The sequence below is a fragment of the Cucurbita pepo genome, chromosome LG15, assembly GCF_002806865.2.
Source record: "Cucurbita pepo subsp. pepo cultivar mu-cu-16 chromosome LG15, ASM280686v2, whole genome shotgun sequence".
NCBI lineage: Eukaryota > Viridiplantae > Streptophyta > Magnoliopsida > Cucurbitales > Cucurbitaceae > Cucurbita > Cucurbita pepo.
Window position 1 is genome coordinate 8,621,328 of NC_036652.1, and position 26,932 is coordinate 8,648,259.

The 26,932-nt window shown below is 37.0% G+C and overlaps 5 protein-coding genes across 9 annotated transcripts in view; 3 read left to right on the forward strand and 2 right to left on the reverse strand.

Annotated features, from left to right (window-relative positions):
* The first annotated feature begins 1,989 nt into the window (after positions 1 to 1,989).
* On the forward strand, positions 1,990 to 12,828 carry LOC111811478. 3 transcript variants are annotated; one of them, XM_023698347.1, is made up of 18 exons: positions 1,990 to 2,045; positions 2,181 to 2,426; positions 3,428 to 3,626; positions 4,298 to 4,600; positions 4,692 to 4,781; positions 5,429 to 5,911; positions 6,025 to 6,132; positions 7,351 to 7,481; positions 7,565 to 7,697; positions 8,211 to 8,553; positions 8,634 to 9,115; positions 9,216 to 9,395; positions 9,471 to 9,629; positions 9,874 to 9,948; positions 10,227 to 10,392; positions 10,854 to 11,002; positions 11,607 to 11,822; positions 12,134 to 12,828. In XM_023698347.1, the coding sequence occupies exons 2-18, from the start codon at positions 2,212 to 2,214 to the stop codon at positions 12,773 to 12,775; spliced, it is 4,074 nt and encodes a 1,357-aa protein (XP_023554115.1). In that variant the 5' UTR covers positions 1,990 to 2,045; positions 2,181 to 2,211; the 3' UTR covers positions 12,776 to 12,828. The 3 variants fall into 3 exon arrangements, with proteins under 3 accessions (XP_023554115.1, XP_023554114.1, XP_023554116.1); XM_023698346.1 differs by having other exon boundaries at positions 1,996 to 2,426; XM_023698348.1 differs by lacking the exons at positions 1,990 to 2,045; positions 2,181 to 2,426; positions 3,428 to 3,626 and having other exon boundaries at positions 4,471 to 4,600; positions 4,699 to 4,781.
* Positions 12,829 to 13,564: 736 nt separating this feature from the next.
* On the reverse strand, positions 13,565 to 15,544 carry LOC111811363 (putative Peroxidase 48). The gene is made up of 4 exons (XM_023698174.1): positions 15,051 to 15,544; positions 14,739 to 14,936; positions 14,355 to 14,520; positions 13,565 to 14,264 (listed from the first exon to the last, which is right to left on the reverse strand). Exons 1-4 carry the CDS (start codon positions 15,351 to 15,353, stop codon positions 13,762 to 13,764), a joined length of 1,170 nt encoding a protein of 389 aa, XP_023553942.1. The 5' UTR covers positions 15,354 to 15,544; the 3' UTR covers positions 13,565 to 13,761.
* Positions 15,545 to 15,803: 259 nt separating this feature from the next.
* Positions 15,804 to 18,833, forward strand: LOC111811151 (luc7-like protein 3). The gene is made up of 4 exons (XM_023697897.1): positions 15,804 to 15,959; positions 16,162 to 16,281; positions 16,807 to 16,862; positions 18,246 to 18,833. The coding sequence occupies exons 1-4, from the start codon at positions 15,893 to 15,895 to the stop codon at positions 18,477 to 18,479; spliced, it is 477 nt and encodes a 158-aa protein (XP_023553665.1). The 5' UTR covers positions 15,804 to 15,892; the 3' UTR covers positions 18,480 to 18,833.
* Positions 18,834 to 19,434: 601 nt separating this feature from the next.
* On the forward strand, positions 19,435 to 23,181 carry LOC111776381 (peroxisomal 2,4-dienoyl-CoA reductase). Its single transcript, XM_023655817.1, has 5 exons — positions 19,435 to 19,736; positions 20,654 to 20,813; positions 21,731 to 21,900; positions 21,980 to 22,202; positions 22,814 to 23,181. The coding sequence occupies exons 1-5, from the start codon at positions 19,551 to 19,553 to the stop codon at positions 22,966 to 22,968; spliced, it is 894 nt and encodes a 297-aa protein (XP_023511585.1). The 5' UTR covers positions 19,435 to 19,550; the 3' UTR covers positions 22,969 to 23,181.
* Positions 23,182 to 23,234: 53 nt separating this feature from the next.
* The window catches only part of LOC111776380 (guanine nucleotide exchange factor SPIKE 1), an 18,090-nt gene continuing 14,392 nt past the window's right edge, over positions 23,235 to 26,932 (reverse strand). For all 3 annotated transcript variants that reach the window (XM_023655814.1, XM_023655816.1, XM_023655813.1), the window contains 6 exons: positions 26,474 to 26,647; positions 26,020 to 26,367; positions 25,605 to 25,937; positions 24,833 to 25,018; positions 23,751 to 24,725; positions 23,235 to 23,637 (listed from right to left, as the gene is read on the reverse strand). In XM_023655814.1, the coding sequence (XP_023511582.1) occupies positions 23,383 to 23,637; positions 23,751 to 24,725; positions 24,833 to 25,018; positions 25,605 to 25,937; positions 26,020 to 26,367; positions 26,474 to 26,647 (2,271 nt within the window). In that variant the 3' untranslated portion in view covers positions 23,235 to 23,382. The remainder of the gene's footprint in view (positions 23,638 to 23,750; positions 24,726 to 24,832; positions 25,019 to 25,604; positions 25,938 to 26,019; positions 26,368 to 26,473; positions 26,648 to 26,932) is intronic.

Sequence of the window (26,932 nt, forward strand, 5' to 3'; positions counted from 1 at the left end):
GTTAGTGCAACTTTTAATGTTGCTGATTTGAGTCCTTTTGATGTAGGTGATGGCTTGGATTCGAGGACGAATCCTTCTCAAGAGGGGGAGAATGATATGAACAACGACCAAGGAATTTCCATACCTCAAGGTCCAATTACAAGGACGAGAGCCAAGAAGCTACAACAAACCTTATACAGTTATATTCAAGCTATGGTGAGCTCATCAAAGGAAATTCTAGAAGACGTTGGTGACCTCCCTTATATGTTATGCAAAGTTGAGCTTCAAGACAGAGATGAATTAAATGCACTTTAAGTTGCATTTAATGAACTCCGCTGAATTTATCAATAGTCCAAGGATGACTAATAAGCCCATTTTATTATTTGCATTATTTAATTATAGTTTAACTATTTGTTTTCATATTTAAGCTAGTTTTAAATATAGGAGTTAAGGTTATATTGTAACCCACATAGGTTACTATATTCCACCATTAACCAGCCATTTTAATATGGAGGTTATGGGTATTTCTCATTTACTAGCCCATTTAATTTTGGAGTTATGTATCACATAGGTTACGGTTTGTAAAGGCTATATAAAGCCTTCTTTTCTTTGATTAGACATCAGATTTTGGAATTGAGAATAGAATTTCTATTTTAGCTTTGTTGAGAGCTAAACTTTCTTTGCAAATTCTTGTGTTTAGAACTTGCATGTAGAGTCATTCAAGTGGTATTGATCAAACCTCTTGTGGAGTGATTCGAATCACGAGTTTAGAAACGAGTTTTCTTTACTCTTGATCTTGATCATCAAGGTAATCCGTTCCATACTTTCCCTTGGGTTGATTTCCATATCACCAAGCATTCAAAACTCCTTAATGAATGCTCTTTTATTATTTTTTTCTTTTTAAAATTCCATTTTTTTCAAATAATCTAAAACGCTTTTGTTTTTTAATAATAAATTCGTTTGTTTTATTATTATGTTTATTTTTGTAAATAATAATTTGGATTTAATAGAGGGGAGCGGACCATACAGAGTTGATGGCATTTAATGGCCACCCATAAAAACGTTTGCAACATTTAATACCCAAAACCAAACAATTTTAGATGACGTAACCTCTTCCCTTTCGTTCATTGCCTAATTCACAATTTCCTTTTTCTCCTACGTTTTAAATGCAAATCAACATTTTTTTTTTAAATTTAAATAATATTAAACACTCTTTATATTTTCAAATTGTTTAATTATTTCTCAAATCAAATAGAGTAATTAAACTCAATTATTGTGACAAACTCAAATCAACCCAAATATTGCTACATTGCTATGGATGCGCTCATCATCAGCAGCGCCCACCACAGTCAAAACCCAATTTTTTTTTAATAAAAAAATATTATTTAACTAATTATCTATACTAATAATAATAATAATATATATATATAATTGGTAAATTTGACTATTAATCATAAATGCATGATTCACATGAGTGCTAATTAGGACTAACTAGTTAATTAGTTTTAATTAATATTAAGATTAAGTCAACGACTTAATACTAAATAATTTTTTTTATTGACTATTCTTAAGAGTATTAAAATTGGACGATGTTAATTAATTGTCTCGGCTATAACTTTGTTCTCCTTAAAAATGATGTCAACTAGCCCGCCTCTTCTTCCCATTTGTTTGGTTTGGGGAAGTTTGTTACCCGAATAAAATCATTATTTTAAAATTTTTGCTTATATTTAGAGTAATATTCTAAATACGAAAAATTAAAATTATTATAATTTGTAATTAACTAAAATATTTAGTGAATAATGGATACTGATGGGCCAAAATTAAAGATCCAATTAAAGAAGGAAAGGGCCGAAGAGAAATATTGGGTCGTAACAAAATTTACGGTCCATCGTTATCATTTGTAGCCCAGCCCAGCCCAGCCCAGCCCAGCCCAGCCCACTGCCACAGGTTCCCGGAGCAGCACCGTAAGATGGCGGATGAGGAAAAAAACAATAAAAAAATAAAATAAAATAAAAATACAGCAAACATGTTGAAGTTTAGCGGGTCTTCTCGCGCTCTCTGAAGAGGTTCTCGGCTGCTGCATCTTCACCTTTATGTGAATTCTTATTGCGTTCTGCAACTGATCCTTAGCTTCATTTCAATTGCTGATATAACTGTTTTTGTTTCTTTTGGTTTCGTGGTTGTCCTTGCTTTAAGTAAAGCTTTTCCTCTGTTTCTTCTGAGCTGTTGAAGATGGAGATAGTTGATATTAATTCCTTAAACGAGGAACAAAATACGGAAGAATCAAATGAAGGAGTTCAGAGAAATGGAGTGTTCGCAAAGCTGAAACCATGTTGCGTGGAGTTGCTTGAGCTTCTCCAAAAGCCCAAGAAACACTCCTCCTCGATTCATTCAATGCTTGAGCTGCTTCGAAAAACATCCTCAACTTCTCTGCAACCTTGTTTTGAGTAAGCTACTCTTACCACTTTGCAAATTCATTATGTTATATTTCTTTAAGTGATGTTCGTTTTATATATTGTTACATTTGCGTTTTTTATTATAACTCTCAGCATTCACGCAATTACTCATTCATCCACCATTCATTCAAGAAATAACTTGAAAATAAAGCTATATTTCAGGGACGAAGAATGTATTTAGCCTCTGAACCATAATTGTAATCAACATGTTTCATTGCTTATCAATCAACTTCATCGAAAACCTGAAAATATCTCGGAAGGCATAGAAAAGCTAGGTACAAAAGATGATCGATATGATGTCAATGATTTTTTTTTAATTCATTTAAATCTTTTTGGGTTATGAAGACTTCTTAAATTTTAGTGACATCCCATGTCGGTCAGGAAGGAGAACGAAATATTCTTTATAAGGGTGTGAAAACTTCTCCCTAGCAAACACGTTTTAAAAACCTTGAGAGGAATCCGAAAAGAAAAGCCTAAAGAGGACAATATTTGCTAGCAGTGGGCTTAAGCTGTTACAAATGAGTTAGATACCAAGGATGTGGCAGCGAGGAGGCTGAGCCCTAAAGGGGGAGGGGGGCACCTGGTGGTGTGTCAGCAAGGACGCTGAGTCCCGAAGGGGGTGAATTGGGAGGTTCCACATCGATTGGAGAAGGGAATGAGTGCCAGCAAGGACGCTGGGCCCTGAAAGGGGGGTGGATTATGAGATCCCACATCGGTTGGGGAGGAGAACGAAACATTCCTTACAAAGGTGTGGAAACCTCTCCCTAGCAGATTCATTTTAAAAACCTCGAGGGGAAGCCCTAAAGGGAAAGCCCAAAGAGGACAATGTCAGCTAGCGGTGAACTTGGACGGTTACAATTTTACTCTCTCTTTATACATGCACTGAGAAATTAAAAGAACGAAATAAAAAGATCTATTTTTATTAACTTGTTATAATTTCAGTCCTTTTGAACTTGCAATCATACCTGATAGTTTAGTTTTGCTATTTTCAGTTATGCGCTGTTCCCGCTATTGCTGCTATTGGATGCTGCGGTTGAGGACAGATCTCAGCAGAAGGTTAATTCTGAAGAAAACATTATGAAGTCTGTCACTCACGATCTGCCTCATAGAGTGAGTGACAGTGTAGCAGAAGGTGTGCTTCAGTGTCTTGAAGAACTCCTGAAGAAGTGTCATTTAGGATCTGTGGCGCAGGTGGTCTAATTTGAAAATACCATTAGACTTGAGATGTGCCTCATTTGTTTACCTTTCATTTCTTAAATGTTAATTATCCTTATAGTGTCAGGGACTGTTCTTAGAGCGATGCTTGTTACTTACTACACGCTAATCAGTCTTAAATAACTAATCTCGACTAAATATATTTCTATTCACGAGAAGAATTTTGCTGAAACAGCTTTGGAGGAGATTTGATTTTATTGCATTTCAGTTTACGTCATCTTTCTTCCTGTAGTATCAATTATCTTATTGGTCTAATTTTATTTTATGTTTTATGGTGCCGGGGTTGAGATTTATTATTTACTAGCGTAGTTGACCTGTGGCATGAATGAGTGTGATAAGGTAAGTAGATTTATTATTCACGGGGATATTTGACTTATGACACGAATGAGGGTGATAAGGTAAGTTGGTTCTCGTTTGTCTCTTAGATCCACTGCCTGCCTATTGGGGGAAAATTACTGCAAGGAAGCATTCAAGTTTTTCATCAATTGTGTCCGTTAGTTGTACGGTCTCATAGAAAGTAAATAAAAGAAATATAGGTTCATTGGGCTATTCATGCTGTATTCTGTGAATAGCCTTTAAATACTTTTTTAGTATATCCATTTTCTGAATTAGCTATTTGTCCTAATTATGATGATGTGATAATGCAGATGGTTGTAGTGCTGAAAAAGTTAACATGTGCAGCTTTATTGTCTCCCTTGGAGGCATCAGAAGAATTCCGCGAAGGAGTTATCAAGTGTTATAAGGCGATCTTTGTGAATTTATATCCCTGCTCAGATGATGCATGCTCATGCAAACAAATATCTGATTCTCCAGCACTTGCAGAAAACAGAGAGTTTCAAGGCCATCTTGAACTTTCAGAAGAGTCAAAGCCAAATGAATGCTTACTTGAATTTCTCCGGAGTGAAACTGCTTCAGCTGCTGTTGGACACTGGCTATCACTTCTTCTCAAAGTATGAAAAAACATGTTTTCAATGATTTTCCCTTGTTTTCTAGCATTTATTTTGCCCAAGTCTTTCTATTTGTTCATGAGTATGTTCAAAGGCTGCAGATATTGAGGCTATACGAGGACATCATGGAAGTTCTAAACTTCGCATTGAAGCCTTTATGACCCTTCGCATACTTGTTGCAAAGGTAAATATTTAACTTCTAATTAACTTTGTATTCATGGGCTACCTGTCATCAGATAGAGTAAATTCTTGAAGGAGGGACATGGGTTTTAGGTCATGCATACCATGATCTTCACCCGCTGAGACTAGATCTTCTTCCTGAGATAAAAATTTGTGACACTATCTCTTGATTGGATTGCTTAAATTAAGAAATGAGGATAAAAACATTCTACCGATATTATATTGATTGATGTATTTTACACTTGAAAAATCTGGTTCAAGTTAAAGCAATGGTAGTTGCAAGTTTCCTGGCTGTTGATTCAGCCTCTTGTAGAAAACAATAGTTGAATTATTCAAAGATAAACACTATCAGCCATCCACATATCAATAAGGCATTGGTGAGATTATTCAGTGTATGTGCGGAGCCTCATAGCTTATTTACTTTAGCGTATGTGTAAATATTTTTAGGCCAAAAATCAACATTATTGAAAAATCTATAATCCCTGCCACTTCTTTATTTATTTGCTCGAAGAGGGAAGTTCCCGTATAATAAAAAAACAAATTATAAATAGTTCTCTTTGATACTCTACAATTCTCTGTATTAGTTCTGTAGCAATAATCTTGAACATGGATGTTTCGGTGGTTTACAGTATTGATACTATTCTTTTGCAGGTTGGAACAGCTGATGCATTGGCCTTCTTCTTGCCTGGTGTTGTTAGTCAATTTTCTAAAGTTTTGCGGGCCTCTAAAACATCATTAAGTGGGGCTGCTGGGAATACGGAAGCCACAAACCAAGCAATTAGAGGCTTGGCTGAATATTTAATGATAGTCCTCGAGGATGATGCTAATAAGTCTAGCCTTGACATGTTTATGGATTTTCAATCTGAAATTATTATGGAGAAGGGTAAAAAGGCACAATATGTTCTAGAGGAACTCCGTCAATTACCCAATAAAGTCCAAGGTGGGAGTATAAAGGTAGAAGAGTCTACATCTGCTGATGTGGCAAAGAAAACTACTAACAAATCTGGATCTAAGGAGAAGATGAGTGCTGACTATCTTAAGGGGAACAAATCTTTTCATGTGGATCGTACAAAGGAATGGGTTGCAGAAACTTCAGCACATGTGGATAAACTATTAAGTGCAACTTTTCCATCTGTAAGTCATTGAAGGTTATGTATCTGAGTCCTTCAATACTTGACAAAAATCTTTTTATAGCTATTGTAACCACTGATCTGTTTCGATTTCTAATTTCTCTGGGTGCTTGTTAGATTTGTGTACATCTGGTAAAAAAGGTTAGACTGGGCATCCTGGCTGCCATTAATGGACTACTATCTAGGTGCAGTTATACGCTGAAGGAGAGTAGATTGATGCTTTTGGTAAGCAAAACGAATTACAACTACTTACTTTTGTAATCAATTTATTTGGGGAGTGATTTATGGTATCTCTTGTTGATGGATTTAAAGTATTGGTTATAACACCCATTTTGTTGAATTTGTTGCATTTTTTCGAATATATCAAACCTTTTTCATACATGTGGGACCTGAAAGCCTATATTGAAGTGAGTGAAAAGTGAAGTGAAAATGTATGAGTTTCAGTGCAAGACCTCGAAGGTAGACCAATGCTGCATTTACATGGTTATAAGCAAGATTGGTAGTTTCTTGCCTCAAAAATGAAATTGATTGTTTTTCAATAATTTGAACTTCATGCTCTTCTTATTCAATGCAATCAACTATTTATTTATTGGGTTTCAACTATTAAAATGATGCTAGATTTTACATATTTTTCTTGTAATCATATGAATATGAGTTCACAGAAAGAAGACTTGATGTCCTGCCTTAGGCCAGAGGTTACGAAAAAGATTCCCAATTTCTCAAAATAAACAGAAAAAAGCATTTTGAAACTCTTTTATTATGGAAGGGAATCCAAAAGAAAAAAATCACGTGTTTCAAGAATACTGCTTGTCTTAAAATAACACTTTTCCTCTGTAGGGATCTTCTGAGAAATGGAAGCTTTTAGATTTGTTCTGACAACTATGGACAGTAATATGTTATTTTTAAGATTTCCTTATTTGACGGCATCAATTATATACGTGACTTGTGATTTTGGAATTCAGGTTTTTCTCTTTTCAGTTTTCCTGGCTGATGTTTTTTTTTTTTTTTTTTTGCAACCTGGATCCTTCTCATTTTACAACTTTTAATTGAGTGCAGGGGTGCCCTAAGCATTGCTATCTTTTAGAAGCTAATGGGAAAAAGTTCATCACTTCTTTTCTTTATTCTATTGTAAAATATGTCATACTTATGTCTAAAAACTAATAGCCAAAGAAACCTCCTCATTATGTGTTCAAATCATGCATTATTCCTTGATGAAAATAAGATTATTTTTATGTGATCTTGGAGCAGCTTGAAATGCAATATACTCATTGAACATGCTGGGTGTTATTAAGAAATTTTGTATGCTTACTCATTCAATTTATTGATTCAAATAGAAAATGTTTAAATTGACATGGTTAGCATCTTGATCGTTTTATACCTTGTGAAAAAAATTCTAAGCTTGCTGCTCAAGATGTTTAATTTATATTCTGACTGTTGATGCAGGAGTGCTTGTGTGCTTTGGCTATTGATGACTCTGAGGATGTTTCATTCACTGCACAAGGGTTCCTTGAATATTTATTTTGGATAACTCAGAACCATCAATTGCAGCTTGATATTGCCAAAATTTTTGTTAGGTTCTTATCTTGAAATCTAAAACTACAAATGACTAAAATTTCTTGGACGTATTTATAGCTAACTTCTACCCCATTAAATCTAGGCTGGTTGAAAAGCTTCCGAATGTGGTTCTTGGCAGTGATGAGAAGTTTGCCCTATCACATGCTCGACAGTTACTTGTAGTGGCGTATTACTCTGGGCCTCAGCTCATTATAGATCATCTAATCCACTCTCCAGTATGGGCTTCTCTCTGATGTTTTAACACACGTCAATTTTCATTTGCTTTAATACATCATGTTCAATCTGTAACTTACAAAATATGTAGATGAAGTATAAAGTATGACTTGCTGCATTATTGCTTGAAAATTTATACGATAATTTTTCGAAATTCTATGGCTTCAACCATAGTTACAAAATATAAAGATAATTCGTATGGTTGGATGCATGTTTTGGATCATAACAATAATATATATATATATATATATATATATATATATATATTTTTGTCTAATTTCACTTGCGGTCAATCATGAGCTATGTCTAAAAATGGGGAGAAAGTTGATTCATCTTAGCTATTCTTACCCTTCCTCCTATCATATTATGCTATTGATATTTATCCTTGACACTGGATGATTTTATTTTTTGGTTATTCCCCCATTTATTTTGTCATTTTGTTCTTTAATCTCTTTTTCACTGGTTTTTATGTCATTAATACCATATTAATTTTGTATTGGTCCCTAAATGTATAGGTAACTGCTGCTCGCTTTCTAGATGTATTTGCTGTTTGTCTAAATCAGAATTCAGTTTACGCCCGTTCTCTTGGAAAATTTCTTTCAGCAAGGCCATCTTCTCTAGGATATCTGAACTCTCTTACTGAGTTAAAAGTTGGAACTAGTTTCATCAGTGATTGCCTTTCCATCATGAATACTGCCTCACCTGCAGTTCCAGAGCTCACAATGGTTCAGGAGAAAGATATACAGCAAAGTGATCACGTACTTCCTCGCATGCCTCCATGGTTTAATGGCATTGGCAGTCAGAAACTTTATGAAGCTCTTGGAGGAGTTCTCCGACTTGTTGGTTTGTCTTTGGCAGGTTTTAAACTATTCCTATCTGATTATTTAGCTCTTTTGTTCTTATACTTTGTACCATCTCATATACTTTCTTGTTATCAGATAGCAAAGGTGAAGGTAGTTTATCGGTTGCCATTGATATCCCATTGGGAAGCTTACAAAAATTGGTTTCTGAGATTCGGAAGAAAGAATACAGTGAAGAAAGCTGGGAATATTGGTACAGGAGAAATGGTTCAGGACTGTTAGTGCGCCAGGCAAGCACTGATATATGTATTCTGAATGAGATGATATTTGGTGTTTCAGAATATTCAGTAGATTACTTCTCAAGTACGTTTCAGAGGGCAAGAATGCACAGGAAGGTTACCAATAACTATGAATGTGCCACAAGTAATGAAGCTAGTTGGAAGATTTCCCCGGAAAAAGTTAGAACTCAATTAATTGATTGTATTGGTAGAATCTTGCACGAGTACCTATCTCCTGAGATATGGGACCTTCCTGTACAACATAAATCTTCCCCGATTCATCCTGTTGGTGAAGAAGACATTAGTTTACACTTCTTCAGGGACACTGCCATGCTGCATCAGGAAAGATCAAGCTTCATACCCTATGTGCATAGTTGTGGATTTTTTCATGGCCACATGGTGATTTTACATTGTATTTAAACTGCAACTTTCTCTTGAACAGGTTATAATTGAAGGAATAGGTATTTTTAGCATGTGCCTTGGAAAAGATTTTTCTTCTTGTGGATTTCTTCATTCATCTCTTTATTTGTTGCTCGAGAATCTTATTTCCTCAAATGTGGAAGTTCGAAGCACCTCTGATGCTGTCTTACATGTTCTTTCTTCTTCATCTGGTTACCCAACGGTAAGATAATGTGAATACATTTTTCTTTGGTTCTCAAGTCTTTTTTGATCAATTGCAAATATGAACTTTTTGCAGGTTCGAAACTTGGTTTTGGAAAATGCAGATTATGTGATTGATTCAATATGCCGACAGTTGCGTCATTTGGATCTCAACCCGCACGTGCCAAATGTTCTTGCTGCTATCCTTTCCTATATTGGAATAGCTCATGAGATTTTGCCTCTGTTGGAGGAGCCTGTATGCCAATTAATCCTTTAACAACTAATGCATTATACAGGGTTTTATGGGCTTACTAATTGAGGGAGCACCTGTGCTGTATAGAACGCATGCATATGGCTCTATGCTCATAGTTTTCCATTCTACATTCTTGATGGTTGCTTAGAGTGAAAATCTTTTACATTTCTTATATGTGTGGACTTGTATTTACATGTCTTTGACTCCTTCTGAATGGGTTGGAATCTGATGCACCGAACAATTGCAGATGCATACAGTATCGTTGGAACTTGAGATTCTTGGAAGACATCAGCACCCCAATCTAACCGGTCCCTTCTTAAAGGTCACTTTTGAATTATGCATATTCACTTTGTACTAAGGTTTACAATAATTAATATGACTGTCTGTTGAGAGGTTGCTGGTCCTTCGTATTCCTGTCAGATTTTAGGGATTATGACCGTTCTTTTGAATATCTTTTCTCATTGAGCTCTTTGGTGAGTTCTTAGATTACTTTGGCTGGGGGGAGAGTTTCCTAATTTGTCTCTCAGTTAACGAGAATCTTTGCGATGTAAAACCAAATTGTTCATGTTTTTATATTATTGTGGACCTGTTTTTCTCCAGGCAGTAGCAGAGATTGCCAGGGTATCAAAGCACGAATCTAATTCGCTGCCTAGTAAAGCAGCATCATTTCTTGCTCATGTCATGGGAAAGCAGGCAGAATTTGAGTCTGTAGGAGTATCAAGATCATGTTATGACGATAACAAAAATATATCTTCTATGGAATCAGGTGATTGATCCTGTTAACTTGTATGCCATACCAAATTTACCTCCTAGATTTTGATATTTAATCAACCTTAAAACGTTTTATCTCTGATCTTGGTGATCTAAAGTTGAGGGCTTTTAGTTATAAACTGTAATATNGATATGTGTAGTGACTTGGAAAAAGAAAAAAGGAAAAAGGAAGGAAAAAAGAAAAGAAAAAAAAACTATGAACTGTGAAAGAAGGAACTAGATGAACTTAATTGAGATGTAATATTATGTTCCATTCAGCTCCTCTGCTCTTGCAAGGGAAACAGTGCTGGATATTAAAAGGATGAATTAATTAACTTGTCAAAGTTTTCATTGTGCAATGCTATAAGAAGATGAATTTAATCTAGATTATATAAAGACGTTTCTAATCTTGTAGTACTCTGAAACAAGAGGTTGAATTAAAGAGAATTATTTGAAGGTTAATTTAATTCTGTGTAGAGTGGGAAAATATTTTGTTCAAGTTCAATGATTCCAGAAGATATAGAAGAACAGTTGGATCCATTGCTGGTTCGTGCATTGTGACTGCTACACCTCTCCTAGCTTCACAGAATCAAGCAACATGCTTGGTGGCCTTAGATATTGTTGAGGTATGTCTCTAATGGCTGAAGTTGATCCAGATCCTGACCCTGTAACATTACTTATTGTAAAACATAATGGTTGTTTCCCCAATCTTAAGGGTTTGACTGAGCACTTCATTCTCAGCTACCCGAAATGATGGAAAAAAACTCTTCAGAATTTTTCTACGACCTATTTTGATCTAACTCTTCAGAATTTTTCTACGACCTATTTTCATTCTCAGCTACCCTGTAACATTACTTATTGTAAAGCTAATGGTTGTTTCCAAAGACTTTCTAGATTCGAGCTAAGAACTGCATCTCCTTGTTTGTGAGTGGATCTTTTCGTGGCCATTTTCTGTCTGAGAATCTCACCAAAAAGTATTTCATGTCCTTGATGCGAATTGCAATCTATCATATTTTGCATCATAATCATCATTATGAATGGAGGCATGCCAATAGAAATTGTGGCTTCTCTGTCTTTCTCTAGGTCTCTCTCTCACGTCACTTTGATGCAGTAAAGATTCCTCTTCACCCCATCCCTTGTTGGTGAAGAATGCCATCAAATCTTGCTAGATCGAATTTTGTTTTGCTTAAATTTGATTCTAATGCTATAAATCATAAATTCTTTGCATAGTATGGCGTCGTGGCATTGGCAAAAGTGGAAGAAGCCTATAAGCATGAGAAGGATACCAAGGAAGCAATTGAGGAAACTTTGCGCTCAAAGTCCTTTTATCGACTTCTGGACACTTTGGATGTTTCTGATGAGGGGTCTGATGAGAATAGGTTGCTTCCGGCAATGAATAAAATATGGCCCTTTTTGGTTGCTTGCATTCAGAACAAAAATCCAGTGGTAAGTTATCACCTGTCCATATGTTTTTTCCCCCTCAAAACTAAAGTCTTTGATCTAGTTTTCACTTGAGCAATTGTTGTATCTCTTGATTCATCCACCTCTGGACTTAGACTTTTAGGATTTTAGTTCGAAAACCTACAGGAAAAGAAACAAAATGGTTGTCTTTTACTTCGACCTACCTCTGACCTACATAAACTCAAACACACAACAAATACTTCTAGTTGATTTTAGATTTAGGCTGCTGGCTTGCTGCCTCTTTTTTCCTAATTAATATTTATTGATTTTGAGATAGTAATCCATACAACTTACAGGCTGCTCGAAGATGTTTAAATGTGATAAGCAGTTCTGTACAAATTTGTGGTGGAGATTTCTTCACACGACGTTTCCATACAGATGGGTTTCATTTTTGGAAGCTTCTGACGACGTCTCCATTTCTAAGGAAACAAAGCGTGAGAGAAGAGAAGGCAGTGCTTCAACTTCCCTACAGAAACAGCGCATCTATATCATCAGAAGATTCGGTTGCTGAAGGTTCCAATTTGAAAGTTCAGGTCGCACTGCTCAATATGATTGCTGATCTATCTAGAAACAGAAGAAGTGCATCGGCATTGGAAGTAGTTCTCAAGAAGGTTAGTGGCTTAGTGACAGGTGTAGCCTTTAGTGGTGTTATGGGGCTTAGGGAAGCATCATTGAATGCGCTTGGAGGCCTTGCATCTATTGATCCCGATCTTATTTGGCTTCTGGTCGCTGATGTATACTACTCTGTGAAGAAGAAGGATGTGCCTTCACCACCCACATCAGATTTTCCCGAGGTATCTCGACTTCTTCCACCGCCTTTATCTCCAAAAGGGTATCTTTATGTGCTTTATGGGGGTCAAAGCTATGGATTTGACATTGAAGTTTCGTCTGTGGAAATTGTATTTAAGAAATTGCAATCCAACATTTTTACGTGTTAATAGGATTCCCAAGTATTTATAATGCAGGGCTATATATACTTATTTTTCCTTTTCGTGTTAATGAGTCCTATATGTTCATGCATGTGGTAGGACATCTTTTACACCTAATCTTTAGAAATAATTAATCTAACTGCGAACTCATATGCCTGAAACAAATTAAAGCCGTGATGCTCCATACCCTATGCATAAAACAGTATCATTTTGTTATAGAACACCCCAATTGGCAACACGAACACATAAAATAGATACAGAAAAATGTAATATTAAGGAAGAGGTTTGTTGAATTTGAACCTCTTTGTTGATGAGGGAATACTCAAAAGAGGTTTCTCCTCTATTGATTTTGTTTCTTTCTGTATCTGTCTACGACTGATGATTTCCTGTAGTTATCACTCACTTCTTGGTGGTAGGTTTTGCTTTTGAGACAATTAATGATGTACATCTTCTTTTAATCGTTGCACGTTCAAAGAGTTGTCCGGAAATCCTCAAGTCTGGTGTTTAGTTAGTCTAATAATCATAATAAGGAAGGCAGGGAAAGACATCCTATTAAGATAAGGAAAATCAGCCAAGACCTATAACTAAAGGTATCAAGACTTCTTACCATCCAAATGTTTGGTAGATCTAAAATTTTTAATGACCAACTGTGAGGAACCAAGTATGCAAACAAATTCAATGCTTGTTCTATATATAATTCTGATGATTCGACTGAGATTTTACGGGTTCTTCGTTTTTCTTACATGGAATCTGTTAAACTCAATGTATGTCCAAAACTCAATATATATATATATATATATATATAGGCGCCATATGTTAGGCAGGAAGAACATGGTTATTATTGGTTCCGTAGGTGAGAAATTTGTATTATATACATTCCTGATATTAACATCAACCGACTTCTATACGAGTTGTAAAAGATATCCAGCTTTGTTCAAGAATCAGAACAGAGCAATGACACTAAGAACGTCTCAAACAAAATATGCTCTTGTAGATTAGAACCCGCACCTTTCACGGATTTGACCTTGAGAACCAGTTAGAACATCAAGAACCGATAGCTTCACCATAGCCCTTGCAAAGTCCATGCGAAAGGTGGAGCCGTCATCAGAAGCATACCCCTTTACCAGTCTTCCAGTGTTCTCATCGGCCATTAGTTGCTGATCAGCATACAACAGTCCTCTTCCACTCAACAAGCTCTTGTAGTAATGAGTGTCGAAGCCTCCCTCCAGCGACAGCGAAGGCGACAGTTCTTGAAAGTAGGACATGCCCAAGGTAGACCTCCTCAACGTCTCTACTGATGCCTCTGGGGTTGGGGATGATGCTGGAGACACTTGATCATGACTGACATGGGTGTTGTTGTGCTCCTTCTCTTGGCATTTGAATCTCATCAGGTTCAGGAACTCGGGGTCAATTGATGGATCTGGTAGGCTGGTTCCGGAGAAGTTATAAAGACGATTCAGAATGAACTGACACCCAATCTTCCCAATGTTGTGCGCTCCTTCATAGCCAGACCCCACAAAGCCAAAAGGTAATCACTGAGCTAATTGTGAGGAGAATGAGTTTGAGGGCAGAAGTAATTTTATCCTACCTAAAAGACTGACCATATCTCTTTCGTCAAGTCCTCTTGCTGCAAATAGATAAAGAGTGCGATTGATGTTGTCGTCTGGTCGTGGCAATTCCGCCATTGCTTCTTCAAAGTATGCCCTTGTGCTGTCTCGTCTGCCAGTGAAAACTGGATAGAAGGGGCCACCAGCCTAAGCGCCAATTCACATTAGTCGAATCGAAACACAATAACTGAGGATTGAACTGCAATTCTATCCCTAATTCTAGCAAACGGTCGACTTAAGGAAGACTAGAGGAAGTCGTCTCATCAGTGCCTCAAAAATTCCAAATTCAGTTAGTACAGAAGGCTTGAAAGAAATACAAGAAATGAAAAAAAAAAAGGTGAAGAAGCAATGATTTGTGTATTTACCAGAACGACGGCATCTCTAGTAGCAAGGGAGAGGATATCAGCACAAGAAACCACGCGTGGACAAAGCCTTTCAAGCTCCTCCTTTATTTGATCTATCTCAACGAAACCCTTCAAGGTCAAATTCGGAATAGCCTGCTTCTCACTCGAATAGGTATCGTCACCTGTGGTGGGATCCAATAGGATGGAAGCATCGCAGCCCTAATTGAAGGAACACATGACGGAAAAGGAAATGGACATGGGGAAGAAAACAAAGAAGAAGGTAAAAAGAAGGGGAGAACATCAAGAACGGAATCAAGAAAGGGAGATACACACCTGAATGAAGCAGTCGTGAAAGAAGAGTCTGAGGAGAGAAGCGGAGACATCTTGGCGGCGTGAGTGAATCAAAGCCATGGAAGAGCTTACAATCTTCTCGGCGTGGGGGCAAGATTGTCGGTAGAAGTCGTATTGGAGAGTCGAAAGGAGAGAGAAGAGGTGCTGAGTTTCAGAGAAATCGAAAGGAGAGGAGAAGGAAGGAGGGTTGGAGGAAGAGAAAGCGATGTCGGAGACGCCTCTTGGATTGCAGAGAGAAACGAGGACAGTGATGAAGACGACTGCAAGGACCCAACCATTCAACATTTTCGGTTAAGAGAGAGAGATTTGTTGGAGTTGGAGTTGCAGACTGAAATCATCTCAGCACCTTCACTCTGTAGAGTATATGATGAACATTACCGAAAGTTCGTTAAACCAACGAATGGAGGGAAACTGGCGCCACAACGCTTAATACTCTTCTCTTCTTCCACACTACCCTTCTACCGCGCACGATTTAAAATAATAACCATATTTAAAAAAAAAAAAAAAAAATTCATTTAATACATTTTAATTTTAATTCTATGTTAATTTTAAGTTGTCATCAAATTTGTAATTTTGAAAATCACCGGAACATCATGAAGAACCATCGAAAATAAATATAAAATTAGAATAATAGAACTTTTTTTTTTTGCTAAATTACAAAAAAAAAAAAATCTAATTTTTGGAATTTGATCGAAATTTTTGTATTAAAAAAAATAATTTAGTGTGCCAATTAATCCATGAATAAAAAGGTTTTTAAAAAGCCCTTCTTTTATGACCGGAATGTAGCTTGAATCAACCGATTCACAATCTTTGTCAATTTTGCCATGGGCGGAAGCGAAAGAAAATCCAAGGAGAAGAGGAAGAACAGAAGAGCGGCTTCGTCTTCTGAAGGTACAGATTTCCGTTACTTTTTTGTCTATGAAAGTTTCACTTCCCCTCCTTTAATCTGATTTTAATCTCGAAATTCTTCCGAAATGAAAGACAGTACCCTTAGAGGAGTTTCCATTTCTTCTTTTCTTGGAGTGTATTCTCCAATAATCTACGGTGGATTGCTCTGTGTGTTGTGTTAATGCTATTGTTCGTATAAGTTCAGACGAGAAGAGGAGCAAGAGACCAAGAGCTGCAGAAGATGAGGAAAGGGAAAGCAGAAGGAGAGATAAGAGAGAGAAGCGGAAGGAGAAGAAATCTCACAAGCACTCTAAGCGCGATTCAGGTAAACTCGAATACGCAATTTGCAGAAATATGCACGTTACGGTTCGTGTTTGGTGTTTTTATGTTTTAACAGATAGGTAGTCGAGTGGTTGTTTTCTTCTTCGTTGGTTATTTTATCTCAATTTGAATAATGATGTCGTACAAATTGCTTCAATTCTCTGTTTAGGTTTTTGGTATTAAACTGATGTCGATTCTATGGCCAACTAATATACAAATCAAAACCCTTTTTTTTTTTTTTTTTTTTTTTTATATATATATATATATACTCTTCAATTTCATTCTCTCTGCTAGTTTTTCTGTCCGTTTCTCATAATTCATGCTGGGAACTTGTGGTTTCAAGAAAGAAGATTATCCTGCAAGAATTTGAACACGCGAGTTTTTACTTTTCCAGTTTTTCTCCACCGGCCTCATTGCAGATGCAGATGTAAAATTTGACTTATTTTACTTGTGAACGGAATTATGAAGAAGTACTTTATAAATAGGTTTCCAAAGTAAAGTTTTGTCATGCCCTGCCTTTTTCTTTCAGAGAAGAAGTCGAAGGATATTCTCAAAGGCAAGCATCACAGGGACGATCACCCTTTAGTGAGTTCTTCTGTAGTGATAAAGCATGCATTTTAGTTTATGTTTTATTCACTCTACTTTTACATGTAGTTACTAGATTGCACTACCGCATGTTATCTTTTTTATGCTATTGAGCATCCCTGCATATTTCCTTTGTTTATGATTCGGTTGAAAACAGACTCTTATAGTTAAGAATGAACTCCCTTCAGCACCTCTGAAATAAAAATCTTGGATTCATCTGATAAAGTAAGAAGATCACCGGACCGACCATGGGCATCCATTTCCTACCAGCCTCCATTTATTATTCTTAGATGGGATTGTACTTTATTATTCTTAGAGGGAATTGGGTAGTACAGAAGTAGGAAATTGATTGTAATGCTCTATATGGTTAGTTTGTGTTCATCATGTATGGGTTGTTTTCCCCTACTTCACTGCTTTTCAATCATTACTATTATTTCTTGAGGTATTCAACTGCAGTAGATCTAGTATTTGAATATCCTACTATGGGATCATCTCAATTTGGTTCAGTTATGTAGAGGGCTAGAAATTACTAATGAAGTTGCACAAGGGGAATGTGTTTGCAATTTAAAATTCACCTTCTCATAACTTGGGCTTTCCTATTCGTTGTTATTTTTTTTGTGCTCTTTCACTGGAAAGAACCATTGTTAACATTTAAGAGAGTTGCTATCACCACTCTGAAGTATGTTAACCATGTACGCCATTCCTTACTCTTGTATAGATGTACATTTATGTTATGTGGTGTTAGAAAAGTGAATTATTTGGCAGAGGTTGTTACTCTGAAAAATTAAATCAACCAAATCTTTTGCATCTTACAGCCCATCTTATTTCTTGCGTGGGGGAGGGGTTGTTGTGTGATGGCACTGGAACGGCATTATCCACTGAAATTAATCTGCGGTTTCTTGATTGAACCAATAGGAGAATTATCTTGGCTTTATCCATATTTGTTAGTTGTTTTGCCGCTTCTACTAAACTTCCTGCGTCTATAAATTTCTTTCCTGCCTCATCAGATTGTTGTGAACCTTGTGATAAACTACATGAATTCAGCCATTATACTGGCATGATGTTTTATTGGGAAGTTTGAAACATTCTAGGCGTATCAGTTATTGCAAAAATTCAACTTTGCATCAGTGTTTCCCACTTCAGGCTTGATTGTTTAGTTACTTCTACAGAACTCCTTGCAAGATCTGTTCAGAGGAAGATTTGTGTGACTGTATATAATATACATTTACATATACTTTCTTTTCAAGGAATTAAATGCAATGCCCTCGTTTGTCTTAGTTTTTTTTTGGAGAGCATTGCATGTCTACTTCTTATTGCTGGGCTGTCATGTGACCCTTCTGGTTCTCTGGCCTTAACACCACTTTTGTTGATTTGTTGATTTAGAGAGCCAAAATTGAAGAACTGTCCGAGGAAGACTATTTCTTAAAGAACAATGAGTTTGCTACTTGGTTGAAAGATGAGAAAAATGTGTATTTCTCTGATCTGTCATCCGAGTCTGCTCGCAAGCTTTTCTCAGATTTTGTTGAACTGTGGAATGATCAGAGGCTTGAATCTCGATATTATGAGGGTATTTCAAGCGGGCCTCGAACATCCCATAACTGGAAAATCAAGGGGTGATAACTTAGGATGCGTGGACTGAACGAACAAAGGAACGGATGAACTAAAGTTGTCTGAATTGTTGGATGTGGTTTTCCTACTAGTAGTTTCCAGGCAGCTGATCGAATCTACTTACCAACACCGAACGTAGAAGAGAGTTCCATGTTGTTCTCTGTAAAAGCGTAGTCTTACTCTTGCTTTTGATATGGAATGGAAAACTTTTCTTACTTGAATGTTGTTTGATAGATTAATATCACTTAGGAAGGTTGTATTCTTTTTATAGCTGAAGATTGTGCCCTTCGGATCCTTTTGGAAATTACCTGTGACCTATGCTTTGATTTACATTTTGCATTTATACTTTGGTAGTTGATTTTTGAAAAAGTAATGGTTGTAGGAGACAAGGCTGTACTAAATTATTAATATTGTGAATCTTCACTACATTTCCATAGGGAATCAGATCTGCAAAAGGCAGCAATTGATCAAACTTGAGCAGTAGAGTGTTAACATGTTTGGATAGATATTCAGGGTTTGTTTGGAAATTGGTGGACTTGAGACAAGTGCTTGCAGATCTGATTTGAAAAACTGAAGCAGCTAATAATATGTTACTGTTTGAATGGAAGTTTGATAAGTTTTATATGCATGAAACAGACATCTGATGCTCTTTTAATATTTTTGGCATTAATAATTAATTTCAGAGATTACTATATTTAATTAACCATTTAGTAGTATAAACTCAGGTGTTCATTAAATTACTCCGAGTAGATTATGTTGATTTATCGACTAATTTAGGGAATGATCCTGAATTTATAATAAAAAAAAATACTATTTCATTCTGTGGCTAGCCAAAGCAAAATGAAAGAAAAATGAAAGACCACTACTAAAAGACCACGAAAAGAGCATAACACGAGAGCATACTGTGTTGATCCGTAAATTTTGGAGTGGTCTGCAGCTTTGCCACGTCATTAACCCAACCTTTTAAAATAATGGCCAACCAGTGGGACTCCGCCGTGAAACTGAGGGAGTGAGATTACAAGAACTTACATCTCTGCTCTCACGCTCACTCAGCACCTTCCTTGTTTGACAGCAACCGACATGGCGTCCCCCTTCCGTTCCGACATATTGAAAGGGAAGGTGGCTTTGATTACTGGCGGCGGCTCTGGAATCGGCTACGAGATCGCCGCCCAATTTGGTCAACATGGAGCTTCCATTGCCATCATGGGTCGAAGGAAGCAAGTCCTCGATTCCGCCGTCTCCGCTCTCCGATCTCTTGGAATTTCAGTATTTCTCTTTCACTCTTTCTTCTTCCCTTTTTCATCATGCTTTTCTCCCTCTGCTTACTTGTTGGATGCGCTTTAACTTCTCCGTGATCTTACACGCCTGTCCTCCCTCTCCTTACATTTTCCAATTCTCGTATTTGATAATCAAGGTGAATGCGAAAGCTTATTTGTAAACATTTGCATCTACGGTTTCTTTTTATTGTTTCGGAGTTATTAATGTTCTTATAAAGATGGGGCTTAGCTGGAGTCGTGAAAAAGGTTTTCTTCTAAGTTTCTTTGCTTCGTCATGGCAAGTACAATTATAAACTTATCAAAGCTAAAGCAGCCTATGGTCATCGTACATTCCGCTATTAATTTAGATTGTAGTACACTGTACGATTAAAAATGAGATTACTTACGTTTTTTTTAAGATAAACTGAAATGACCTGCTCTAATTAACAAAGTTTTGCGGGGTTTTTTTTGGTTACATAATTTGATTTTCTGGACCTTCCTTTTTCTTTAAAAACATCTATCAATGACTTTGGATATTGCTAAAGTAGAGGCTGGAAGTAATCAGGATGATGTTAGTTACATAAATTTGCATCTAATCAATTTAAGAGATAATAGGAAGATGAACTTGAGGAATTCGAGATATGTATAGTTATTGTTCTAAAAGACTTCGATTGAGTCATGTGCTCTGAACTGTGTGCTCTTACAGATGACTCTGAAAAATACAACTAACGAACATGAAATTTATGAGTTTCCAAAAGCATATAAAATGCTGCATATGGAAAATTCAAAAGCAGTTGCATAGGTTTGTAATATGTGTATACCACACGGATGTGTAGATGGACTCACTAATATGTATAATCACCCATGTTATCCTCTGAGAACTGAACTTGATTCTGAAACCTGTTGTTTGTATACTGGCCATTGCAGGCATTTGGATTTGAAGGTGATGTTCGTAAACAAGAAGACGCAAGTAGAGTAGTGGAGTCTACTGTCAACAATCTTGGTAGTCTGGACATTCTTGTGAATGCAGCAGCTGGGAACTTTCTGGTATCAGCCGAAGATTTGTCTCCCAATGGATTTCGAACAGGTTCTTTTCGCATGCAATACCTACTGTCAATAATCTTGGTAGCCTGGCTTTTACTTGATATTAGTCCATAGGGATCAACGATCATGCGAAAAAGATTTGTCCGTTGGAAGTATTTTGTATTTTGTAGTTTTGGGTGCTCCAGAGATGTTATTTATCTTCATTTAATTGATCTTGGAATTACACTAATTTGAATGCATATCCACTGGAAATTTATGAAAATTGAATTCCTTTGGTCATAACTCATATAGTTCTTATTCAACTCAAAGGAGTACGTCAAAATTTTCTCTGGCATGTTAGGTTGTTTGGTTGGATGTTGCGATATTATGGTTTCAAGGGAACTGTTGTCTATTCTGTCGAACCCTTTTTTTTTTTTTTTTTTTTTTGGTTAAATTACAAGTTTAATCTCAAAACCTCCCCATTTGTGTCTATCTAGTCCTTGAACTTTTAAAAGTGTCTAATAGGTTCTTAAACTTTCAATTTTGATTCAATAGATACTTGAATGTTGAATGTAATAGGTCACTATCCTATTCAATGTGGTTTGAAATTTATGAACCTACAACTACAAAATCGAAAGTTAAGAAATTTATTAAACTTTTTAAAGTTAAGAGATCTCGTAGACACGATTTTGAAAATATTAGGAACCTACTAGACACTTTTTAAAAGTACTTGAAAATTTAAGAACTAAACTTAAATTTTAACCATTTTTTTTTATTGCATGTGTTTGTCTTTCAAAGTTAATCTAATTATTTTAGATAGAGACGTGTTCATTTCCGTAAAGATGTTTGGTGAATATGTAAGATTGAAACCAGAAAGGAGTTATTACATAATACGAAATGGGCGCTTATTGCCGGAACATGCTTTTCATGAAGTGCCACATATTCTATTTACTTACACTTGATTTTAACAATCCCCTGCAGTTATGGATATTGATTCAGTTGGCACATTCACAATGTGCCATGAATCACTTAAATATCTCAAGAAAGGAGGACCTGGAAGGAATTCACTTACCGGTGGAACGATTATTAATATTAGTGCTACTTTGCATTACACAGCTGTCTGGTATCAAATTCATGTATCTGCAGCCAAGGTTAGTTGTGTTCATGTCTGAAGGTTATAATCTCTCTTTATCGGTTGGAAGAACTTTCGTCGAATTTTCTTTCTAACAGGCAGCTGTAGATGCTATTACAAGAAACTTAGCTCTGGAATGGGGCGCTGATTATGATATTAGGGTCAACGGCATTGCACCAGGACCCATCCAGGGTACTCCTGGTTTGAGTAAACTCGCACCTGAAGAGATAAGCAGCAAAGTAAGAGCTGATATGCCTTTGTACAGAGTAGGAGAAAAATGGGATATTGCTATGGCTGCTCTCTACCTTGCCTCGGATGCAGGTGCGCCCCTTGTTAATCATGCAACATTTCTTAATTTTCTACTTTTTGATGTTAATCTGAATGTTTCAAAACTTTTTTTTGTTGGGAAAAAAAGTCATGCTTTGAGAATGTTTTAAATGCTTAGTCTTTACATCTTGGCGTATGATCCGACATATACACAAAAATCATGAGTTGAGGCCGTAATGCATATGTTTTTATCATTTTTGCATTAGAGACTTGCCCAAACATGTTGCATTTGAAAAATGAGAAGTAGAAGCTCTCCATGTTTTCGGTTTAGGTTGATCTTGTTGACAACTTCCAAAAGTCTTGTTTGGTAGAACACTTGTGAAATATAACGGTCAACATTGACTTTCAAAATTGTTTTCAAAAATCTTTTTATTTATTTAAACTTTTTATAGAAATGGATCTATAAGATACAATCTTAAAAATTGAAAAGATCATTAAGTCATGGATAGAAAATAGAATGTTAAATTCCTTAACAGCATGGAAAGTATAAAGGTAAGATGTATTTGTTTAAGAATCTCAAGTTTTAGGAGTCGATTATTTTGAAGTGAAGTGCACAAGATTAATCTTTAGTTGATTAAATATCGTACATTATGTATATTTTGAAGGTAAATACGTGAATGGAACAACTATCATTGCCGATGGAGGGATGTGGTTGAGCACGCCTCGTCGCCTGCCCAAGGAGGCTGTTAAGCAGTTGTCGCGAGTGGTGGAAAAGAGGTCCAGAAATTCACCTGTTGGTGTTCCGAAGAGCAAGCTGTGATGGCGAACCTCACCAATAAATTAATATATTCTTTATATACAGTACTTGTATGCCTTTGCTGGACATTATTCAAGGAATTCGAATTTCTGTGCACCAGAAACTTGAATGTCACTGGTAGCGAGAATTTTGATTCCACACATTTGTGACGCTTGGACACTTGTGATAGTGAGAACAGGACATTTAGATTGCAAGAATAAATTAACTGTTTATCTTTGTGGTTGCATTTTTTAACCTATTATTAGAGCACACACCACACTTGCACAATATAATCTCGATGCTACTGAACAAAAATATATATACAAGAAGAAATACAATGTTGCGACAGACTACACAGCAATTATGATCAAGAATGTAGAGTTAGTTACTACATAAAACCCAGGAAAAGTGAAAAAAAAAAAGGTATTCACACAGTGCTTACAATTCAGATAGAATGGCGGGAATATAATGCGATAGTTCGGCGGTGAGGGACTGAAATCCATTCACCAGTTGGGTGTGGAACTCCTGGTCTTCCTCTCCAATTAATCTGAAATGAACTCGAATTGCACGCTTACATACAGCCATAAATTCAAGAAGCGCAGCAATGAGTTGCTGTAACTCCTGCGACCGCAACCTCGTAGCTGGCTCACCGGACAAGAATGCAGTGCACACACTCAACACTCCACTGTTAACCTGCATTCATGGAGAAGTACATCAGAGTCTTAAAGATGAAAATCTGATTCGGTATCTTAACTTCAATCGGGTACGAGAATAAAATTATAACAGAAACTGAGTAAGAAGCTCACTTGAACTGCAACACTGCCTTGGAGTATTCTCTGGAGACTCTGGAGTCGTGGAAGTTGATCCCCCTCAGAACTGCGAGGCTCTTCCAGTTCATTCCGCAGAGCAGCGGTTCTAGTTTCAATCATTCCAATTGCATTTTCCACAGGGGAGAACTCGAGCGATTCGGACTTGGTTACTAAGAGTCTATTTACCAATGCCGGGAAGGAGCCCTCGGTCTGTAGAACAGTCCTCCTCTTCCACTGGTCTTCTAGTCCACCTTGAGTCTTTCCATTTTTGGTAAATGGTGTATCAAATAAGAAACGGTCAAATACACGAGCACGGACACTCCCAGTGGATAGAGAAATGATTCTCTCTCTTCTACTTCCCAGATCTTCATCTTCAATGACAGGGTCAACTGCCGTTATCTGTAGGTAGCAAGCTCCCGGCTGCAACTCCTCCGCTTTCACTTGCCTGGAGTCTGGAATAATATGCAGTGTGTGACTGCCATCCATCCTAGATTCATATACATGACTGAGCTTCTCCATTATGTCACCTAACCGCACATCACGGGGCTCACGATAAACGTATTCCTTCCTGTCCAGCTTCCCGAAACTTTCACCATAGAATCCCACCCTATAATAAGTTGCATCAGTAAACGGAATTGGGCTCGACTCCTGCTCCAGGATTGATTCGTAAATATTTGTCAGTAAAGTGTGACTTTTTGCCAGTTGTCCATATGCTCTCCTACTTTTATAGACTGGAATTACAAGTTCCAGAATACTAGCACAAAAATGATACAACTCAGCTTGGGAGAAAAGCTTGTTTGCGAGCTGTAGGTACTTCACAGCAGAGTCGACAGTAAGTTTAGAAGCACCATATCCCTCGACCTCAGCTGCTGATGCCTCCGAGGTGATCTCACCGCTGACCATAGGGCATATTCTACGTAGAGCTGCTACATGATCTCTGCTCCAGACACCATCATTTCGAGCAACAAGAGCCTAAAGGAAATCCAAGTTTTTATCAAAGAACAAAAAATTTCCGTCCTAAGCACCCAGACAGAGACGATACAAATTTGAGTAAACACAATTCCATATATGTAAACTACCTGCATGACCATAGCTGCAACCGCTACAGCACACTGTGCAGCTTCTGCCCATGATTGCATCTCTTGATGTGCATCGCATAAATGCAATAACCACATAATATGAAGATCAGGCACAGGGGCGAATGCCATTGCAAGTTTATAGAAACCTTCTGCAGCAGCATATCTATCCATTGACATCATAGAGGCCTAAATAAAGAAAATTACCAGCATAAGTATGGCACAGTAATTAATTGGTGCTGTCAAATGTCACTATCGAAGTCTTTGGAAGGCAAAACTACTACCAGAAATACCACTAGTTTGAAGGAAACGAACTCCCTTCTGGAGTGAAAGAAAACATCATAAATAATCAGAAATACCATTAGTCTAATCTGTGCAGAGCCATATAGACTCCTCTCATGATTCCGGACTTCAGAGAGGATACTCTCCCTCTTCATTACATGATTGATGCAATTAGAGGAATTATTTTCATAAATGTTAGAAAGTTCAAAAGCGTCAACCTTATCAGCTTACACATTTTCTATATGAAATCGAGTAAGTATATTATTGCAGATAAAAAAAAAACTTTTCTATAACAGACATCCCAGAAGGGTGTTAGCACCAGGTATCACCAGTTGAAGTTTTAGGGGAGAACTAAAACCAAACATATACCACTAAAGCCCTGCACTCCCAACATTTCATCTGGAATGAATATAATGGACTGTGAGCATACATGTTCAGACCAAAAATAATAATAGCAATTAATTATCTCAACATGAATGGCCAAAAAACTTACTAAAAGAGCATGCTCTAGACTAGCATCAAGAGCAAGAAGGAGGCTGTCAGAAAGATATTTCAACTCTGACCAGGACCACCTATTGTCAGCAGAAGCTTCTGGAATTATTACAAGAGCATTCTCAGGAAGTCCGCATTCCTTCAGCAGATCAGAACTCTTCGATTCATCAGCCATGTCTTCTAAGGATTTTCGAAGACGCTGTGCTTCACCACTCTCTTCAAGTGTCCCATTTGCCTTCATCTGAGTTACTTGCACATCAGACGTCAATTCTGATAAAGTAATTATGAGCATGACCCTCAATCTAGCCGTCTGCATAAAGTGACAGAAAGAACTCTGCAACACAAAAGAAAGAATACAGTATTGGATAACAAAACACGAGTTTTAAATTAGTGGAAAATGCAAAATAAAATCCTACCCTCACAAGAATCTGAAGCCCTGAAACAGCTCTTTTCCTTATGCTATCATTTCGAAAAACTGCAAGCCGAAGAAGATGGAATGTTACTTGCTTCAAGAAACGGTCATTTTCTCTCGCCATTAAAGTTGCACCATGAAGATCAAAGACACTGTTAAAGACGGGAAATAAGGCCTTGTAGAATGCCAAAGGTTGATTCTTAGAGAAGAAGCTCATGAATATGGAGGTGATGCAATCAAGTTTCCCGTAGTCAGTGGCAATGCTATGAGAAGATGCCATCAAGGAAAACTTCTCTGTTATTTCCAAAACCTGAAGGCTAACTGCTGCACTTAAGTTTTCTTCCCAAAGTTCCTGAGAGAAAACTTACAAGTTCAGTTGCCTAATACAAATATGACAGTAATGTTATACATAATCACTGTCGGGAATCAAATTAAAATTGAGAATAAGAGAAGCGTACTAATTTTTGTCTTAATACTGGGTGCAGCGACTCTCTTAGTGCCTGGGCCGATGCACCAATCCTAGAAGATTGTGCCTGGGCAAGTGCTTCTCTCAACGAATATGGCTGATTTGGGGAGCTCAACTGAGAATTCACCCTCTGCCACAGATAACCATTATCAGGTGTTCCCTGAGGCTGCAATGTAGAATATACCCGACAAGAAATTAGAAGATTTTATAACCTAAAATAGCAATTATCAAGCATGGATAAAGAAACACGAGAACTTGTTCACACAAAATAATGCTTTCAGAATTATCTTTAGTAATTGTGATTGGATGAATTAAAATGTCACTATTATTGTGCAAACTCGCAAATTAGGAACAAAAAACTCCGACGATTACGTAATTGATCAAACACAGGAAAAATAATTTAAAGAAACAATTAAAAATTCTGCCAAATTGCTAACCCCCATCCCCCCCC

Bases quoted from the DNA above. Each gene is read 5' to 3' on its own strand.
- LOC111811478 (XM_023698347.1), top strand. From the start codon at position 2,212: ATGGAGATAGTTGATATTAATTCCTTAAACGAGGAACAAAATACGGAA. The intron at 2,427-3,427 runs GTAAGCTACTCT...TGCTATTTTCAG, and splicing joins TCTCTGCAACCTTGTTTTGA to TTATGCGCTGTTCCCGCTAT. The intron at 4,601-4,691 runs GTATGAAAAAAC...GTATGTTCAAAG, and splicing joins GGCTATCACTTCTTCTCAAA to GCTGCAGATATTGAGGCTAT.
- LOC111811363 (XM_023698174.1), bottom strand. From the start codon at position 15,353: ATGTTGAATGGTTGGGTCCTTGCAGTCGTCTTCATCACTGTCCTCGTT. The intron at 14,937-15,050 runs GTGTGTATCTCC...TCCTTCAATTAG, and splicing joins TTCACGACTGCTTCATTCAG to GGCTGCGATGCTTCCATCCT. The intron at 14,521-14,738 runs GTAAATACACAA...ATTGGCGCTTAG, and splicing joins CTAGAGATGCCGTCGTTCTG to GCTGGTGGCCCCTTCTATCC.
- LOC111811151 (XM_023697897.1), top strand. From the start codon at position 15,893: ATGGGCGGAAGCGAAAGAAAATCCAAGGAGAAGAGGAAGAACAGAAGA. The intron at 15,960-16,161 runs GTACAGATTTCC...GTATAAGTTCAG, and splicing joins AGCGGCTTCGTCTTCTGAAG to ACGAGAAGAGGAGCAAGAGA. The intron at 16,282-16,806 runs GTAAACTCGAAT...TTTTTCTTTCAG, and splicing joins GCACTCTAAGCGCGATTCAG to AGAAGAAGTCGAAGGATATT.
- LOC111776381 (XM_023655817.1), top strand. From the start codon at position 19,551: ATGGCGTCCCCCTTCCGTTCCGACATATTGAAAGGGAAGGTGGCTTTG. The intron at 19,737-20,653 runs GTATTTCTCTTT...TGGCCATTGCAG, and splicing joins TCCGATCTCTTGGAATTTCA to GCATTTGGATTTGAAGGTGA. The intron at 21,901-21,979 runs GTTAGTTGTGTT...TCTTTCTAACAG, and splicing joins TTCATGTATCTGCAGCCAAG to GCAGCTGTAGATGCTATTAC.